Below are 18,957 nucleotides of genomic sequence, written 5' to 3' on the forward strand. Positions count from 1 at the left end.
GGGCTAGTTGTTTCCCCCTGTTTTCACTCTTTATTCTAAGCTAAGCTCATGGCTGGTGGTATCGATCTTCTCATCTTACACTCGGGTAGAAAGTGAAAGAATAGTTTCCTCAGTGTTGAACTATTCCCTGAAGAGTCTCTTCATTCTTGTATCCTTAAAAAAACAAAACTTCTCCTGTCTACTGTTATAATGAAAAGTATCTTCCTGTCTCTTCTTCACAATCTTTATTTCTGTAGTTTTACGTTTCTCCTTTGCTACTTCCTCCTCTTCCTCTGCAGTGAAATAATTGGCTGGAGTCATTTTAAGAGGCACATTTTAGGCCATGTCTTCCTCCTGCCCTCTCCTCCGCTCACATCACCAGAGGGACCTCTGGGGTGGTTATACCGCATTGACGTGTGCAGACTGAGGAGCTCAGCCTGCAGCCTTTCCACTCAATCCACACACACACACACACACACACACACACACACACACTACACACCACACACACACACACACCTACACACACACACACACACACACACACACACACACACACACACACACACACACACACCCCTCTATCCCTCTGTGATGCCTGATCAAACCAATGATGATCCACCAGCTGAGGCTTCTTCAGCACAGTATCAGCAAGCAATAAAAAGTGTTGCCCGTCTTTGTTCCTGTTGTTGATGAATGTTACTGTCTGTCTCTGTGTAACCAGCCAGGTCGCATATTTGGTTATCAGCTACTGTTGTATCGCCTGTCTTTGTGTTGTGATGAATTTAAACAACTAATCTCATGTTTTTTTGGCTTTTGGCTCGCTCCACTCTTGATTGCAGGACCTTCTTCGCTTGTGTGTCCTTGAGAAAGCTCCATTGTTGTCCTGTGTTTGACCTCCCTGCGGTAATGACGGAGAGAGGGGTGGAATTAGAGTGGACAATTGCCCCGAAGGGATAAATAAAATATGATATTCGCTGGGTTATTTTTATTTTAAATGGGCGAGAAGCCAAGACCTAATGGTTTTCGTGCTGCTTCTTGGTGGAAACGTCATGACCTCCACACCCTCACCCTTCCCAGCATCAGTGAGGGAACAAACAGCTGATCCTCAATGTGCTCAATGCAGATAACAAGGCCTTTATAGACGTGTGCTGCCAAAGATCAGCTTCCACTCAACCTCAGTCTTAATAGTTTTTATTTTCTTATAAGTTGCATGATTTTTAAAAGACATAGTTTTTCCTTTTGATAGTTTCAGCCACAGCTCAACCAAGAGAGCTCCATAAAAGTGTGTTTTAATTAACTTAAATTTGATTGGGGAAGATAAGGTTCAAGTGGCTGCTGGGTATCAAATGTCTTCCCGAGGGTGGGTTTCCTGACTGTTATCGCTTCCTGTGTTTGATGTCACGTCAAACTGTGTCGATCAAGACGCCAGAGAGTGAAACTGACGCCCGGCGGGGGAGCGCACAGGGCGGGCAGGGCGATGTGAAGACCTGGGCGCTTAAATCTTTTATCTGAAGAATGGCCGCGTCGCCGATAACAGGATTGTCGTATCCCCACTAGCTCCTGACCCATTTTCCCGTGGAAAACGCAGTTTTTTTTGCATCGCTCAAGAAGAATCGAGGGGGGACTCTGTTTCTCTCTGCAGCCGCTCTCCGCTGCGCGCAATCACAGCTCCAGGAGCAGCGCTGGAGTCGGTGCGCTCTGGCAGAAAGCATCCAGCCTCCTCCTCGTCTCTGTCGGGCTGCAGCCAGCGCTCCTCTGCAGGAAATCACCCAGCAATGAAACCGCTATAATCGAGCCTGTGTTACTCTTATTTTCTTTCCTCTTTACTTTACTTTACTTTACATCGAGGGCAGGAAGAGAGGGGACAACACACACAGAGGAACAGGTTTCCGTGGATCTGTCGCACTGGAGGGGAGGAAGCGATGGCAGCCCCGGTGAAAGCAGCGTTGGCTCTTCTGGTTCTCACCGTGGCAAGTGAGTAATCCTCTTTAAATCCTCCTGGAACGGGACAGGGGTACTTTTACTTTGCGTGCGGAGCTTTAATCACTCAGTCTGGGGCTCTGATTGCGCTCTCGCTGGTGTCTGTGCGCGCGCCAATTAGTCTTACATTTCATATAGGTATTTAATTTTGTTTGATAGATCTGATTTAACGTCATAAAAAAGCTCACAGAAGTATTAAAATATGTGTTGTAATGCACTTTACAGACAACACGTGATACCGGAAAGCGAGCCGGTGGGAAAAATAGTGCCATTTCCGTGCGTCAGACACTTTGGCACGTGATTTATCTTCGAGCTTCAGTTAACCAACTTGCATGTCTTTACACAAGAGACTCACTAAGTGTAATAAAAATTGTTTTCTGTGTGCACCATCATGGGTGTGATATGAGAAGCTGTGTGCTGTTTTTTTGCACGTGTTTCCCCGCAGTCCCAGCTTGTAATTAAAACAAAAAAAAATTGGCACTGTGCTCCTCTCATGATTCATTAAGCAGTTGGATGATGTGGCGATAATTGCACACAGGCATTGATGTTTAAATCTACCTGATGATGGGATTCTGTGGCCCTCGCTGTGCCTAATGGCCTGCAGCGTGTGCCAAGGCCCTCTGACGATGATAACAGGGATCTAAATGGGCTTTTTTATTTACAGGCAACCTTTATTTAGGGCACTTCAATCAGATAATGGAGAGCAGAAGCTGTGTTTTTATCCAGAGAAGGAACTTTAGAGGAGCTGTCTGTGGTCCTGAATCTGACACTGAATCTGAGGGGGAATCCCATTCAGGGGGGGTTGTCTCAAGTGTTGAAGTGAGAACATGTCAGTGCTAGATCTGCTGCAGTGCTCAACAGGGCAAACCCACAAGAACCCCTTGGCTCTGCTTCTTTATATACATCAAGTGCGCTGGCACGGATAAATTCAGCCCCCAGTGCTATTAACTAAACATGTCTCATTGGATTAAAAGCGTGCAGAGAGTAGAAATAGGTATCTCAGGGCTTAAACATTAAAAAGACAGTCTCATTCTTGTTTTTTTTTTTATGTGCAAGTTTTGAAAAAGAAGATCTGAAAACAAAGTGGGTAGTTAGTCTACAGAAATACACCTCCATTTGTCCTCCATGTGTCGCTGCAACAGTACAACCCTTGAGTTAGTTATGCAGGAGAAGGTCAGTGTTTACTTGTTGCTCTGCCTCTCTTTGCTTGCTCATTTTCTTCCCCTCGCTACCTACCAACTCTCCTTTCTTCGGCCCCTTCCTCAGATTTAAAGAACCTTGAACATGCAGCTAAATCTCACATCCTCATCTCTGTGAACCCCCTAAAGTCACACTTGGGGGTCGTGATGTCATGGTGCACATAATTTTTTGTATTCATTTGAACTTAAACACTAACTTATTACAGTTCAAAACAGCCACATCAACTGCAGTCAACAACAGCAAAGAGAGAAAGAGGGAGAGACATTCCCCAGACTCCCTTAAAAAATCACTCAGTTTTATGTGTCCTTGTGTTCGGTTAAACTTTATGAACTTTGCGAACTGCTCTTTCTGGCAAATTCTTAATTATTTGGACCTTTTTATAATGTCGTCATATGTTATGCCACGTTTTAAGCGGTGCTTCGGCCCCATCAGCTCCAGATTCTTTCAACTGAGTTATTTTTCTCAGCCTTTCCTTTTCCTTTGCCTCCTCAATCCTTTTTTTCCCCTCTAACAGATCCAATTTGGCCTCTTTCCTGTGACTCTTTCACATAACCTGTGCTCTTTTCGCAGCTGAGGCATTGCATGACGGTGGCTCTGTCGCTCCTACCAAACTTCACCCTGACCACTACAGTAAAATGACTCAATCCAGACGGCCACTTCGCTGGGATGTATTTTCTTTCTGTCTCTCTATTTCCCCACTCTTTCTCTTACACTCTAACTTATCTGACAAATTGAGCTCCTCGTCACGCACCCCCCCCATCTCCCCTCCTCTCCGTCTCTCTTAACATCAGCTGGACGCTGTTGCAAATGTGCTAATATGTTCTACAGCTACCCCTGATTACATCCTCATTAAAAGCCTGTGCTGGGCTCCCGAGTGCAAGAGGGTAGCGTGTGATTCCCACCCTCACACATCTCTGACTCTGCTTCTCTGCAGCCCCTGGGTGAAGCTTCATATGTGGGTGGGCAGGAATATGCAGCTCTAAGTTTTTGTCCCGGGGGTTGTTTCCAGGCTGTTGATTTAAAAACTGCTTTCTCATGACTGCAGATGTTTGTGTTCGGTCAAGAGTGACTCAGTGAGTCAACACTTCATAGTAAACGATTAGTCATGTGCTGGCACACTTCTATGGACGTTTGCTGTTTGAATGAGAGAAGGAGGGCAGATGGAGAGAGCGGTGATCATTGTGATTTTCGAGCCAGAGGGAGACGTGTTTAGAAGAAAGTGTTGCAAACATGTGAGGGGAGCAGAGAGCTGCCTTTTCCCGCTGCTTTTGTCTCTCTTCTCTACCCTGCCTGCACACATTCCCGTCACTGTGGAGAAGAAAAGAGCAGAGAAGGACAGACAGACGCGAGGGAGAGGTGGTGACAGACAACACGTCAGTGTCAGAAAGAGTAGTTGGTTTGTGCGATGATGGAAAGTTTTAGGGTGAACAACTCCCACAAGATGCTGATAAACCCACAGATCTCTGCAATGTGAAACGTCTCGCCGGAACTCGGACCACGTGGCTGTGGTTGCGTACGACTGGCACATGGGTGTCTTTTATAACACGACTGATACGGGCAGCAGTGTACTCAGAAAAGACAACTGAAGCCCTAAATTGTTTTGGCCTCAGAAAGGCCACCCCAGATGGCAAAGCATTGAATAATTCACCATCCTAAAAAAAAAAAAGAACCTACAGGATGCAGAATTTTGGATGCTCTGTCTGTACTCTGGACCGATGACACAGCCCGTCCATCCATCTGCATCACCCAAACACATCAGTGTGTCTGAGTGTTTGAGATCTGACGTGTTCTCAATTCGCTCTGCGTGTTGCGATGGAGGCTGATGTGTTGATCCTGATCCGGAGGACTCGGAGAATAATCTTTGATTGTGGTCGAGTGTGTGCTTGTGAGATGATGGCATTTTTATTTTAGCGGCGATGAATTATTGAGGTGTGGAGAGTGCAGCGAGCCGGACAGGAGTGTGCGTATGGGTGTGTGTGTGTGTGCATACATGTGTGATGAGACCTGCTGGTAGACTCCCTAATGCTCCGTCTCTTACTTACATCAGCCTCATACACATCTCATTTTAGCCTCATCTACCGTTTTAGCATTTTCCAACCCCATACCTTACATCACTCTATTCTTCCTATACTGTGTTTCTCTGTCATGTTCGCTCCTCTCCACTGGTCACATGAAGCCATTTGTCTTCCACTGTTTGGTAGTTTTTTGTGCCGGCTTTATTTTTATGCCATCCCCTTTACATTTTTAAGGCAATACGACATCTTCTATTTCAGCAGCCAGAGATACGGGAAGACACTTAAGACCACACTGCAGATTAAACCACTATGAAGATGTGAATTCAAAACATACATTTGATCTAGTTACTCAATGAATGCTTCAATAAAACCTTCTTTTGTGAATGTGTACTACTTGACTATAGAGAAGCAAAGTCACATCCCTTGGGACCTTATTACAGAAAAAGAAATACATGGTAGTGAATGGTGAGAGACAAATATTTTTATTACCTCATCTGAATTGTGCAATGTTTTACAATTCAAAAAGATGATCTTTCAACCCGTGAAAGTTGCAGTTTGTCACAAAACTAATAAAGTGTGACGCTGGGAGTCAGCGGTGATTCAAGTCTGTTGACAACAACTTCCAACCAGCGTTTATCAGCACTATAAATAATCTTACCTCAACAAAATGACAAAATCCCTTTTTTTATATATCAAATATTCAGAATGTATGTATATATGTGTATATATATATATATATATATATATATATATATATATATATATATATATATATATATATATATATATATATATATATATTTTTTTTTTTTTTTTTGAATGTAAATAACATTAACAACAACAAGAATTAGAAGCTATGTCAATAACAAAATGGGAACAACACTCTTAGGGAGGTTTGAGGTAGTGCCATTTCCCCAAGTCTCCCCAGTATGTAATTCAAGTAAAAAGACTACACACCCAACAGTCGAGTAAGTGAGTCCTGTTTACTTAAACACTGTAGCGCTGGTCCTGTATATTATATCACCCAACTGACTAACTCTACTTTTGCATAACGTCAGCTGTCAGATTTACTGTGATTTTCCCTTCTTTTTCCAAACCTGGCGGTGAGGGCTGTGGGGGAGTTTTATGATTCTCCAAGGTCACTCTGTCTCCAAACAATAAGAGGTCATATGTGCCTTGTACAGACGTTAAAGTCTGGATAATGATATTGACAATTGGCCTACGAGCAATCTTCTTATTGTCTCTGCAACCTAGATATTCAAATCCACGGTGGATATGTCCACAGTGGATCTAATAAAATTCCCCCACAAGGGACAAGTTGGTGTCAGTGACGTATGTTGAGCGAAGATAATGGTGCTCTCTGAGGGGTTTTACAGAAAACTGGATGGATATTAGGACAAACTTGGACCTTCTTGACAAACAAAATAAACGTATAAATTAACAAACCTCATATATGTTTTGTCTCTCCACATTTACAACTGTATGTTTTTCTGACATAAGGCCCCATGGAGGAGGCGGGACTGTGCCTCTAAATAGCCACTTAATTTTACTCTCTAAAATGCCTTTTGGATGTCCCTGATTGTTCATCTGGTTCATGAAGATTTTGTACTGAGAAGTGTAAAGAAAAAAGGGAAAATGTTTTACAGCAACAGATAGGATGTTAAAGCTTCAGATAGAGAGCCCCAGGAGGTAAAAAAAAAAAAAAAGAACTTCACAAGAAAAGTAACACTGACTTTGAACATTTTTCACCATTGTTCAGCTAAATTAAGAAGTGGTCACTTCAGAAGCAGAATACTTTATCTCAGTTTTGAGAGCTTGGAAAAATGGTGGTTTTAGAGAAAAGTCTCTTTAACATTCTGACTTTAAATAACAGCTTAAGAATCATTTTGATGGTACAGTGTCTTGTAGTAAGGTGAATGGTGCATTATAAACATGTTTACTTCAACATACAAGTTTTCAAGTTTTACCTCCTTTAACTAGTTTTTTAGATAATAAAATATTAATAACCCTTATTGTACAAGCACTTACACAGTACAAAGCAGTTTACATGTTTTATAAATTCAATTAAATCCCCAAATGAACGATAAAAAAACAAGAAGCGCAAAATTGGAAATTGAAATAATAAACACAAAATGTAAAAAACTTTCAAATCAGCAGGAAACTAAGATAAAAATCAGGTTATCCTAATAAATAAAAGTGTGTTTTTAGCAGAGACAATGACTCAGACAGCCTTAATTTCTCTGGTGGGTCATTCTAGAGCCTCGGGTTCCAGACAGCGTAAACTCTTTCCCCTTTTAAGTTTCAGCCTGGACTCTGGAGGAGACAGAGGACCAACCAACAGTACCTGTCATGTGTTGGTATTAAAGGGCTGCTCCAGGGATTCAGTACTGCGCCTTCGTGAGGTTAGGAGGCACAATCGATACAGCAGAGGCTGAGATATCCTGAGTGTATGTCAAGCTCCAAAAACACTGGATTTAGTAAACATTTTACAATACAAAAATATTGTTAAAGTCTGAGTAGTGCTCTTTCCAATGACTAAAATTAACTTTGGCGTGTGTGAGTGCATCTTTACATTATTTATGTGTGTCACATTTCAGCGGAACAGTTAATGATTGTAATTCAGCTAAACAGGACCCTGACGGTTCTATAAACGTTATGGTCCATCATCTGTTTGCTCGCCGATCGGTCTTGGCTTGTTAACGAGGCTTTAATCTAATTAACTGAAGCACGGCGACAAATAAAGCCGTGAAGCAAAACAATGAGCTTGAACAGCAGGATTTATAGGAAGTGTGGTCCGCTGAGGAAACCAGTTGTTTTAATCATGCAGCAGTTTTGCTCCTTTATTGCATATAAAGGATGAATTGTTGCCGGACGTTGATCCCATCAAGCAACACTGGTGAATCAATGAATCATTTCCATAATACGGCTTGATCCTATTCCATTTTATCAGATGATTATAATAATCTGGGAATTGTTTCAATGCTTCCTGTTTGTTGTGTTTCAGTGTCCACGTCACCTCTCTCGTGTCCCGTTCCCTCTGATCCTGACAGACAGAGCTCTGTGTCGCAGAGCTCTCTGAGGACGTTTACCCCCGAGGTTTAGTGTCATGTCACAGTTGCTCAGCTGTTGGACACTTCTGCCCTCTCCTCCTCGCTGGAGGTTAATGCAGACTGACCAAGTGTGGAGATATCTCTGCTCTCTGCACCTACCTTTAAAGCTCACTGCCTCCTCTGTTCAGTTTGATCCTGACAGGTCTCAGAGAATATTTCTTCTCTGAATATGACAGCTGAAAGTAAACTGCTAAAATAGACAACATTCGTTGTTGTCGAAAGCTGCTAAGTGCACAGTTTTGAGATGTCAGGGCACAAGTATGCGCTGATGTCAGTTCAGAAGTGTTTGCACAGCTTATTTTGGACTATATCACACTATCTCTGATGAAAAATTATGCTGTTTGTAGCTCAAATTAAACCCACAGCCATTTATAAAACACAAACTTATGCTGTTTTACATTGGTTCATGGAGGATTCTCCCGACAAAGGCAGACCAGAGTTTCCTGTCCTGCTCGCTGTGGTCCTGCTAGGCCACGGATGACTCAACTGAAAACAGACGTCACTTCGAGTCGGCTATGTAATAGAGGAGTGAAAGTTTTTTTTCTCACTGGAGACTTGCTGACTCATTGGTCTCCTGAATCTTGAATGGTTGTTCCCAGATATAGGTCCCATAGCTACAAGTCTGTGAGACGTAGTCTGGCTGTGTGAGGCTTGTATTCCAGCAGATTCCATGAAAACAAGAGTGCAGATGTTTTAAAGATACACTGACTGAATCATCCGGCACTGAAACTAAATCTTTATTTCTTCACTTAATGAGATATATGCAGTGAACTGGAAACAGGAACTGATGATGACAATGTTATATTTTATTTTTGCTCTATAATTTCATCATCCTAATTTTCTATACGGTAACTTGGTCTGTTCTAGACAAAAGAGGAGGGATCCCTCTTGTGTTGATCTTTGGGAGGTTTCCTTTTTATTCCCATTTAAAAGGTTCCTTTTCAGAGATTTTCTTTTTTATAATCTTAAAATAGAGGTAGGAATATGCTGTATAGATTTTAAAGGTGTGTGATATTGAACTATGTAAATAAAACTCACTTGATTCGTGACGTACAATACTTCTTATTACTTTTTTACATTGCAATTGTGGTTTCTGGGCTCTCTTCATCAAAGGTGTCAGCGTGTAGTTTGATGATCCACATAATTCTGTGGAGGCAAGGCTGGGTGGAATGATCTTTATTGAAACAGAACTCACGCTAGCATCCGTTCCAGAAGTGGCCGCTTTTCTGGTATTCTCAAATCTATGGCAAAAGCAATGCCAAAATGCTTCACCCTCTGCCCTATCAGAAATCCTATCGAGCCTTCGATCTTATGAGATCTACCAAGTGCCACCACCCTGGTTCTTCCTTTTGGGGGCCTTTTTAAGAGTCCCTTCTCCAGTACACACCCACTTCTCCTAATTGGTCACTTTGGTAAATTATCCAATAGAAAAATAAAAGAGGAGTTGACCTGACTTCCTGCTCATCTCCCACAACTCATCCAACTTGGCATCTCTGTCCTTCTACGGGAACATAAACGTTTAGGCGTCTCCCACCATTTGGCATGAGGGTCAAACTCAGGTTCAGTACTTTATGGTGGCCTTGCCGTCAGAATGTGTTGCCATCTAGATAGCTCACAATATATACTGTGGTAAAGAAATATTGCAATGTCAGTTTCTTTCTGATCTCATGCAGTGCTGTTATACATCAGTATTGACCACTGTAATCCACCTCTGTCTCTTATCTTTCTTGTCACCCTCCAGTTTACACCGTCCTGTTTTTTAAATTTGAATTATGAAGCACAGACAAGGTGGTCACGTAAGCCCTGTAAGAAAAACAAGGGAAAAACAAGGGACCAAAAACAAATAAAAGAAGGAAGGAAAGAGCAGGTACAAGACACAGCAAGAGGGAAAAGGCTTGTAAATGTAAGCGCATGTGACACTGAGTGCCTATTTGCTTGTATGGTAGCACAGAGGAAAAGCAGGTTATTTAAGATTGCACATGAAAGTTAAGCCAGACAGCTAGGTAGCAATAAAATCTTCAAAAACATCTTCATATTTGTGGATTCTTACCAGCAGATATGAAAAGCCAGAAATCAAAGCCGTTGTTAAAGTTGAGTTGAGGTATTTTTTTAAACAAGCCAAAACTTCATTTCTTTTCACAAGTTTGAAATGTATGAGAGTTTGGCAGCATCCGTGTTTGAAACCACCCACTATCACTGAAGCTCTGTGACCCAGTCGGACTCTGTGCTTTGTTGATTACGAGGGTGAAATCAGCCCTGCGGTGGCTCAGTGGCTGTGTGTGTGTGTGTGTGTGTGTGTGCGTGCGTGCGTATGTGAGGATGTTCAAATGTGACTCATTATTGTCATATGGGCTGACTGCAGATTGCATGCATTGTTACTCTCATTACACACTCATTACATCTGTGGACATACTACATTGCTGTAGTGCCTAATTACTGAGACCTCACAGCACGAGATTTAAATGTCACTTCAACAACTGCTGCTCCTCGCACATATGCTTGTTTTTGTTATCGTGCATCATTTTGGACGTGTTCAACCATACTGAAGATCGAGAGCATGCCGGCAAAGATCAGGGAGCTGACTAAGAACACACATGATGAGAGACTAATGTGGATAAAGTCAGGATTGTGTTACTTATTCAATTCTTTTCTCGAAGAGCCCTGATTCGTGATTCCACTCCGTCATCATGCAGTTTATTTTGACATCAGAGCCATTTCAACCTGTTCTCTCTCACTCAACGGGGCAAATCATAACTATTTCTTTCAGATATCATTCATCCCATCAGGCCGTTGAGCTGGAAAGTTGAATTCAAGGTTGCATCAAAATCAAGTCTTATGAAAAGCCACTCTGACAGTGGACTTCTACACATGCACATTTGTAGGATCAACCTGAATCAACCAGGTGTATAATCCCCTTACCTGTTTGTTTAAGACGCGCATCAATAAATGTGAGGCACCCCAACACTCCGTGTTGGCCAGATGCTGTCTAGAGAGTGAGTCATCCACATTGCTGTCCAACTCACTTTTTTCCACTGTGTGTGTGTTTGTGTAAGCCCCCTCTTTGATAGTTAGACGTCGTTGAAGTACACATTTAAAGTAATATTATGTTAAAAGACCATAAAAGAAGTTTTTCCATTCTATTTTAGTTTTTTCCAGAATTACTAGAAATAGAGGTCCCCTCTCAGATAGTGGAGAAATGTAGTGCCGTGTTGGCAATATTGACGTGTGTGTGTGTGTGTGTGTGTGTGTATGCGCACAGCTGCCCTGTGCGCGGAGGTGGAGGAGCGGCTGGTGAGTCACCTGTTGTCACCGGAGCGCTACAACAAGCTGATCAGACCAGCTGTTAACAACAGCCAGCAGGTCACCATCTACATCCAGGTGTCTCTGGCTCAGCTCATCAACGTGGTGAGGAAACACACACACACACTCACACACACACACGTCACATATGACTTTACCATAGATTCAAATCCTGTTCATCAAGAGTACAGATGTTGGTGGGATGATTTCAATGATTAGTACTTCAGACATATCGTCAGCCATCCACAAACCTCCTTCCTGTCTGTTTCAGAACGAGCGGGAGCAGATCATGACCACCAACTGTTGGCTCAGTCAGGTTTGTGTCCCCACTCGTCCTCTTGTTCTTGTCCCTCTGTGAGTATGTGTGTGTGTGCGCATGGGGTCACGCTGCGTCCATCTCTTCCTCTTAGCAGCACAACAAGTGTCTGACTCATGTTAGTTGTTAGTACACACACACACACACACACACACACACACACACACACACACACACACACACACACCATCACATATCTGGGTTTGCAGCAGTTTGAGGGGAATGTGCAGAGACTTTTTTGCCGGTTCACTGGTGAGGTCAGCTGATGGCATCCTGGACAAATATGTCAGTCTGCTGCTGTTTAAAATGCATTTTTGCCAGATGTGGTCTGACTCAACCAGTGTGTGTGTTGGTATGCATGAACTCATATGTTTATGTATGTTTCTGGCTGAATGGCTTTTGAATTAATTTGTTTGCTTGCTTGTGTGTGTGTGTGTGTGTGTGTGTGTGTGCACGCACTTCTTCATCAGGTGTGGAATGACTACAGATTAATGTGGGACCCTGAAGAGTACGAGGGAATCAAGAAAATCCGACTCCCGTCACAACACATCTGGCTGCCAGACATCGTCCTCTACAACAAGTACGTCTGCTCTGTGATAGACAAAAGTGTGTGTGTGTGTGTGTGTGTGCATGTCTGTAAAACACCTTAATTCAAAAGCTCAATTTTTTGAAAATATCTCTTTATATCCTCTTACTCCTTCAATCCTCTTATCTGTACTTTGTGTCCCATTTTTTTTTGCCTCTTTTAGGATGATGAACATAAACAAAATGTTTTGCTAACACTGTCTAGACTGACTACAGACAGTCTCAAATGAATGAATGATCTTTTAAGGGATAAGAGATTACAAATTTTAAACAGAAAGAGAGAAATGACAAGGACATATTAAAAATGTGCAGGTAGGCCATCAAAAGTGTATTAGGGTGCACCTTCGATGACTGAATGTGAAGGCGTGCACAAAATATTGACGTGATAATATTTGACTTTTTGTGCGCTCAGCTGCACAAAATAGCTTAGAGGGAAAATGTATGATAATATAAAATACATGAGAATGTTGATGCTGTATTCCGGTTATTGAAGGAGAAACAAGCTTCACTGGAGTGTTTGCCGACAGACACGAAGGCTTTCGGGGCCTCACCTCGTCTGGCACCCATGTAGGTCAACACCTGGGTCTTCTGTTCTGTTCACTAGTTTCTTGTAACATTACACAGACCTAATGTAAATGTTAAAATGTAGTTAAGAAAAGGAATCCTTGCTCTGATGTCTCACATCAAATCAATGTCACTGTACTCAAGGTCAAGATTGAGTGCTTAATCTGAGATTGAGATCGTCTGACAGGCTCACAACCGTGTGGACGTGTAGCTCTGGTCAGCAGTGTAACTCCACTGTTTTTACAAGACTGGTAGACATTAAACTTTTATGAACACGGATTGCTGGTCAGCTAAAGACCACATAAAGAGCATACTGGCTTAAGAGGCAAAATGATAGGAGACGATCAGCACTACTTTACGACTCCAGGTCGAGGTCTCTGTCCAAGTCTGAGGAACCAGAGGTCGCAGCGAGCAGGTGGGGCCTCTGCATTTTTAATTAGTCTGCATATGCACAGCAGAGCCAAAGCATTAGAGACCGAGTGTGATGGTTGGATTCCTGACCTACTTTATAATTGATAGGCCACTTATCCATAATGCATCGCCTGCAGCCTTGGTGAGATGAAGAATAAAATCAGTCTCAGCAGATTTGAGGTGGGGTGGGGCAGTTGGTGCCATGTTGTTGTGATGTGTCCCATGCGGTTCCTCCCTCGAGATGATAAACACATGCTTGAACTTGAAACACACATAACTGTTGCACAGGTCACACACGGTAAGTCATGGAGTCATTTTCATAACACGCCACCAATCGGCGCATTGAATTGATTTACTCAAGTAAACTTTTGGCAGATGCCATTTGCACCTCGTTGTCCATAGCCAGCTATGCTTTTTGCATCCGGGTTCACTGGCGCCAGAGTAGAGCAAGATTCCTCTTCCCCCCAATTTCAGGTGTTATGGCACAGACATCTAAAGTCAGGTACTGAAAGGCCGTGTGTTGTGTTTGCTGCCTAAAAAGAGAAATAAATCCCTGTTTATGAAGCGTTTTTACAGTGAAGTCGTTTAGTCATCACAGTAAAGTTGGACCAGAAGTGTGAAAAGCTTGTTATCAGCTGAGAGCCAGTAAATTACAGTAGGGTAAAACCAGAGGTGTCCTTACTACTGTTCACAGCCTTCACCCCTTCCATCCACACCACTGCCAATATAGCTACCCAGATAACTACCCAAACTCAGTTCAATCAGGAGAGACTTAATACGTGCACAGTTAGGATGAGAAATGTGAATAGTCATATCATGATGTCATCGTATTTTAAGGGGAAGAAGGTGGGCCGTGAAAATTTGCACTGAAATGAAACTGAAACTGAAAGCAGCAGGGAGATAAAAGGATCTTAGTTTGGCAGCAACAATATGATTGAAGTTTGTTGAATAATCTGGTTGGTTAAAATGGAAGAGCAAACAGCCATAGTAATGTGATTATGAAGGAAGCTGGAGAAGAGGGCGAGACAGAAATATGAATGATGAGGACATAAGATCTAGATAAGATAGCCTTCCTGACTGAACTTAAGCTAAGTTTAAGCTTGGAGCATCACAACAGGATGTCATCAAACATTAACTTTGTTTTTTGCCTTGTCTTTTCCTCCTCTCAGTGCTGACGGCACCTATGAAGTCTCCTTCTACTCCAATGCTGTGGTCTCCAATAACGGCGAGGTGAACTGGCTCCCACCAGCCATCTACAAGTCGGCCTGCAAAATCGAAGTCCGTGATTTCCCCTTTGACCAGCAGAACTGCACCCTTAAGTTTCGCTCCTGGACCTACGACCACACTGAGATTGATCTCATGCTTCTTAGTGATTATGCCTCACGTGACGACTTCAAACCCAGCGGTGAGTGGGACATTGTTTCACTGCCTGGACGCAAGAACGAAGACCCTAATGACATCAGGTACCTGGATATTACCTATGACTTTATTATCAAAAGAAAACCTCTGTTCTACACCATCAACCTGATCATTCCCTGCATCCTGATCACGTCGCTGGCTATTCTGGTGTTCTACCTCCCGTCAGACTGTGGCGAGAAGATGACTCTCTGTATCTCCGTCCTCTTGGCCCTGACTGTGTTTTTACTCCTTATCTCAAAGATTGTCCCACCCACATCTTTAGCAGTGCCTCTGATTGGGAAGTACCTGATGTTTACAATGGTGCTGGTCACCTTCTCCATCGTCACAAGCGTTTGCGTGCTCAACGTGCACCATCGATCCCCCAGCACGCACACCATGCCTCCTTGGGTCAAACGTGTCTTCCTGTACCGGCTCCCCTCTTACCTCTTCATGCGGAGACCCGGTAGCTCCAACATCCGCGAGAAGTTCCGGAAAAAACACCAGCAGCGATCATTCTCTGACCAGAAGCTGCGTGGAGTGGACGGAGGGACTGGAAGTCCTCCGGGAATGGCAGATTCCTCTTCATCTTTCTATGTGAACGAGGATTCGGCCAAACGCTACGGCTGGAAGATCAGCGACTTGTCAGAGAACACAGAGTTCAGAAAGAGGATGACGCTAAAGTGCAACATTGACGTAGAGGATGCGGTGGATGGAGTACGCTACATCGCCGACAAGATGAAGAGCGAGGACGATGATGAAGGGGTAGGTGTATCCGCATGTGTCATGATTGCAGCATGCTTTGGAGATTTTTCCTTCATCTGTTTTGTTCTTGCTAAACAATTAAATCCTGGTTGCTTTTAGTCTTTTGAGCTTTTTCCAGATATTCATAGTTCCCGAAGGATGATTCCTCATGACTTTGTTGATCACTTACATGACGTCTATCATCACAAGCAGGTCAAACTTTTTACATTGCAGTGAACTTCCTCAACATTTGCAGTATGCATACATCTGTGGCTCCCAGATGACGTATCTAATGACCCTGCTTATCCAGAGTATTCCTCTAGTGCTCTAGTTTATACAGAAGTTACATTACAATGTTGCACATAATTTGGGATTCATTGTCCTATATTTTATAAGATCAGCTTTGATTGTTGCTTGTAATTGGATTAGATTCGGTTATTGAATATGAAGAAGATACACTGGCATATTGACCCTTGCCCTCAATTGTGTTCCACTTAATGTTTTGTCATAGCCACATCACTAATCTTAAAATTTGTAATGTCTCTGCAGATCATTGAAGACTGGAAGTACGTGGCCATGGTCATCGACCGACTCTTCCTGTGGATCTTTGTGTTTGTGTGTGTGGTCGGGACGCTGGGCCTCTTCATGCAGCCTCTCTTCCAGAGTTACAACACCCCCATTGTTGATGACATCGACCATAACTGAGATCAGAAACCCTGAACTTTAATCTCAACATGACCCAGACATGAACTTTGTGACCCCCCCCCACCCCTCCCCAGAAACAGAGCTCTTACAACATTTTAACACATGAAGTCACACGTCCGCATCACACCACATGCTCACTGGGAATTATAATTATGCACTTTAGCCCTCGTCCGCCACCTGCTCCCATCCTTACTTCCACCTCTTGCCTCTTCATCCTACATGTGTCCCGGCATCCTCTGCTCCACATCTGTTGTGTACAGAGGACCTGGGATCAGTTTTGTTTCAGTTGACTAAATAGATAATTCTGGTTTATAACAAATTGGGTCACATTTTCATAGTTTTGGCCTTTGCCCAGTTTAATAGGAGATCATGTTTTTAATAGAGGAACTTGAGGATGTGCTAACATTTCTTGCTCCTAACCTCCAGAGATTTAAAATGACTTTTCTGGCATTTCTTGCTTTATTGTGGAGTTGATACAGAGACACACCAGAAACAAGGGGAGCGGGACTGTGGTAAGACGTGGATAAAAGGTTCCTAGTGCAACTGGGCAGAGGACACGTCATACTTTTGACTGAGTCAAAGTATGCTACGCTGATTTGCAATTCCATTACCAGTTTTACTGCGCAGCATTGAACCACGCTGCACCTGAGATTGATAGCAGCCACTCTTCGAGAGTATTCACGACGGCTCCTGTAACAACTTCAAGATGAGCGCATCATCAAGCAAGTAGCCCTGTTGTAATGGCGATACAAATCCCTGCCGTGCTGGGCCGACGTGCCAGGTCAAACCCTGTCAAGCCAAACAAGCATATGTGTATACCCCAACCACCAGGACACCCCTAAACCCTCAGTTTAGCCATAACATATTCTGAAGACAAAACAAGGGCAAGCAGTAAAATTATAAACACAACCGAAATATTGGATCGATTTCCTGCCTCAACATCGAGCCACATTAGTTACATTAAACATTATTCCTTACGTTTTTGGCACATTACATTGATTCATTAATATCAAAAACAAAACCAGAATTATCTTTTATTTCGAAATGTGCAATGAAACCACCTGTCAGTCATGATGCTCCTTCTTGGGAGTCAATATGGATGCAGTTCTCTACTAAGATATAGCTTTATTTTGAAAGGAACACCAGACTTGAAGAAGTGTGTTGAGCCCGATCACTGTTCACAAAGGTTTACCTGGCCAGCAGCAACTCAGGACTTATTGTTTTCTGTTTACAACAGACTCGATCTTGCTCTTTGTATCTTAATCAAATTCTTACTGTCCTAACGTGACATTACGGGAGCTCGCATGCGTACAGCAATGCACTGCTCTTTGTTGTTAAGTCTTTTTGTGAGAGAAGACAGAGAAAGAGGCCAAAGATGATCAAAGCCACAGAAACTCACAAGCAGATACAGGCCTCGCATCGACCACACATCCCCTGAGGAGAAGATGAATCCCTTCTGTGTAGATACATAGAAGAAGATCACCTCCCTGAGTCCTTTTTCCAATAGCACACTGTATGAATTTCTGATATTTGCCTTGAACATGGGAACGATGTAAGGACACAAACAGCTGTTGGACTGCGTGAATAAGAATGGATGGTGTGTTTTGGGGGTTCCCAGCCTGTTTTTACCCTCACACACACCTCACTGTGTGGACCCAAAGAAACGGACTGATCTGCTGTTGTGATGTTTAGAAGCAGCCATGTTTCAAGAATCTCGCCAAAAAAAAAGCAAAAAACAATAATGTTACGAATCTTAAAAGCCAGTGACCTTCAGGCTTTTGTAACTCACCACGCTTCTTTAAAAAAAAAATAAGGTACAGTACACTGGTTTCATCAAAGCGTTGCTCGTCAGCATCCATCACACCAGCAGCAATAATATTGTACAGTATTTTATACACACTGACCAGGGGCCATATTAACCAAACAGTCTGGATCTTCACTTGCTTTACCTTCAGTCATATTGTATGCTTGATTACGGCAGCCTGTTCTCAGAGACGTTACTTGAATCAGTGTCCAATAATTATTCCTCAGAGGTATAACAACCTGTCACTGCACTCATCTGTCACTGCTACCAACGTTAGCCAAGGAAAAAAGGTGTATTGTACTAATCCAGCTGTTTTGATTCATTTCATATTTCAGTGGATGGAATGAAACATACTCTCTCTTTATTTCTTTCCACCAGCCAGTCATGTTGCGTAACCTGTTGAGTTTTGTCTTGATGCTGAGATTTGCGGGAAAGGACGGAGATGGTGGCTGATGTCCTGCAAAAGTGGATCAATAAAAGGGAAAAATGAAAGCGACAAGCAGACCTGATAAATCACATGAACATTAATTGGTCATCCTATCCTACAGTCCTTCATTCTGCATTAAAAAGATGTCTCAGTTTCTGTATTAAAGCAATTACAATGAACCTTTTATTTATTTATTTTGTTGATTCTGGCAGCCCATGTAGACAACCGTGGTCCGAGTACCACCAGTATTGATCGGGCTAGCATGTGTGTGTTTGGAAGTGAGTGAAAGAAAGCGTTACTATTATGGACTCCCTTTATTATATCTTTATAACAACAATATATAGCTCAGTAGCAAGATCATCATTAAATGTTGCATTTGGTTAATTAACTGTATGCAACCCTAACTAGCTTTGTTTTAG

General features: G+C 42.8%; 1 protein-coding gene across 1 annotated transcript; it reads left to right on the top strand.

The window, feature by feature from the left end:
• Positions 1-1,421: 1,421 nt before the first annotated feature.
• Positions 1,422-18,717, top strand: LOC115568344 (neuronal acetylcholine receptor subunit beta-2-like). Its single transcript, XM_030395542.1, has 6 exons — positions 1,422-1,956; positions 11,547-11,692; positions 11,859-11,903; positions 12,374-12,483; positions 14,633-15,623; positions 16,152-18,717. The coding sequence occupies exons 1-6, from the start codon at positions 1,905-1,907 to the stop codon at positions 16,305-16,307; spliced, it is 1,500 nt and encodes a 499-aa protein (XP_030251402.1). The 5' UTR covers positions 1,422-1,904; the 3' UTR covers positions 16,308-18,717.
• Positions 18,718-18,957: the final 240 nt, after the last annotated feature.

This window comes from Sparus aurata, chromosome 18, assembly GCF_900880675.1.
Source record: "Sparus aurata chromosome 18, fSpaAur1.1, whole genome shotgun sequence".
Lineage (NCBI taxonomy): Eukaryota > Metazoa > Chordata > Actinopteri > Spariformes > Sparidae > Sparus > Sparus aurata.

Bases quoted from the DNA above. Each gene is read 5' to 3' on its own strand.
- LOC115568344 (XM_030395542.1), top strand. From the start codon at position 1,905: ATGGCAGCCCCGGTGAAAGCAGCGTTGGCTCTTCTGGTTCTCACCGTG. The intron at 11,693-11,858 runs GTGAGGAAACAC...TGTCTGTTTCAG, and splicing joins TGGCTCAGCTCATCAACGTG to AACGAGCGGGAGCAGATCAT. The intron at 11,904-12,373 runs GTTTGTGTCCCC...CTTCTTCATCAG, and splicing joins CCAACTGTTGGCTCAGTCAG to GTGTGGAATGACTACAGATT.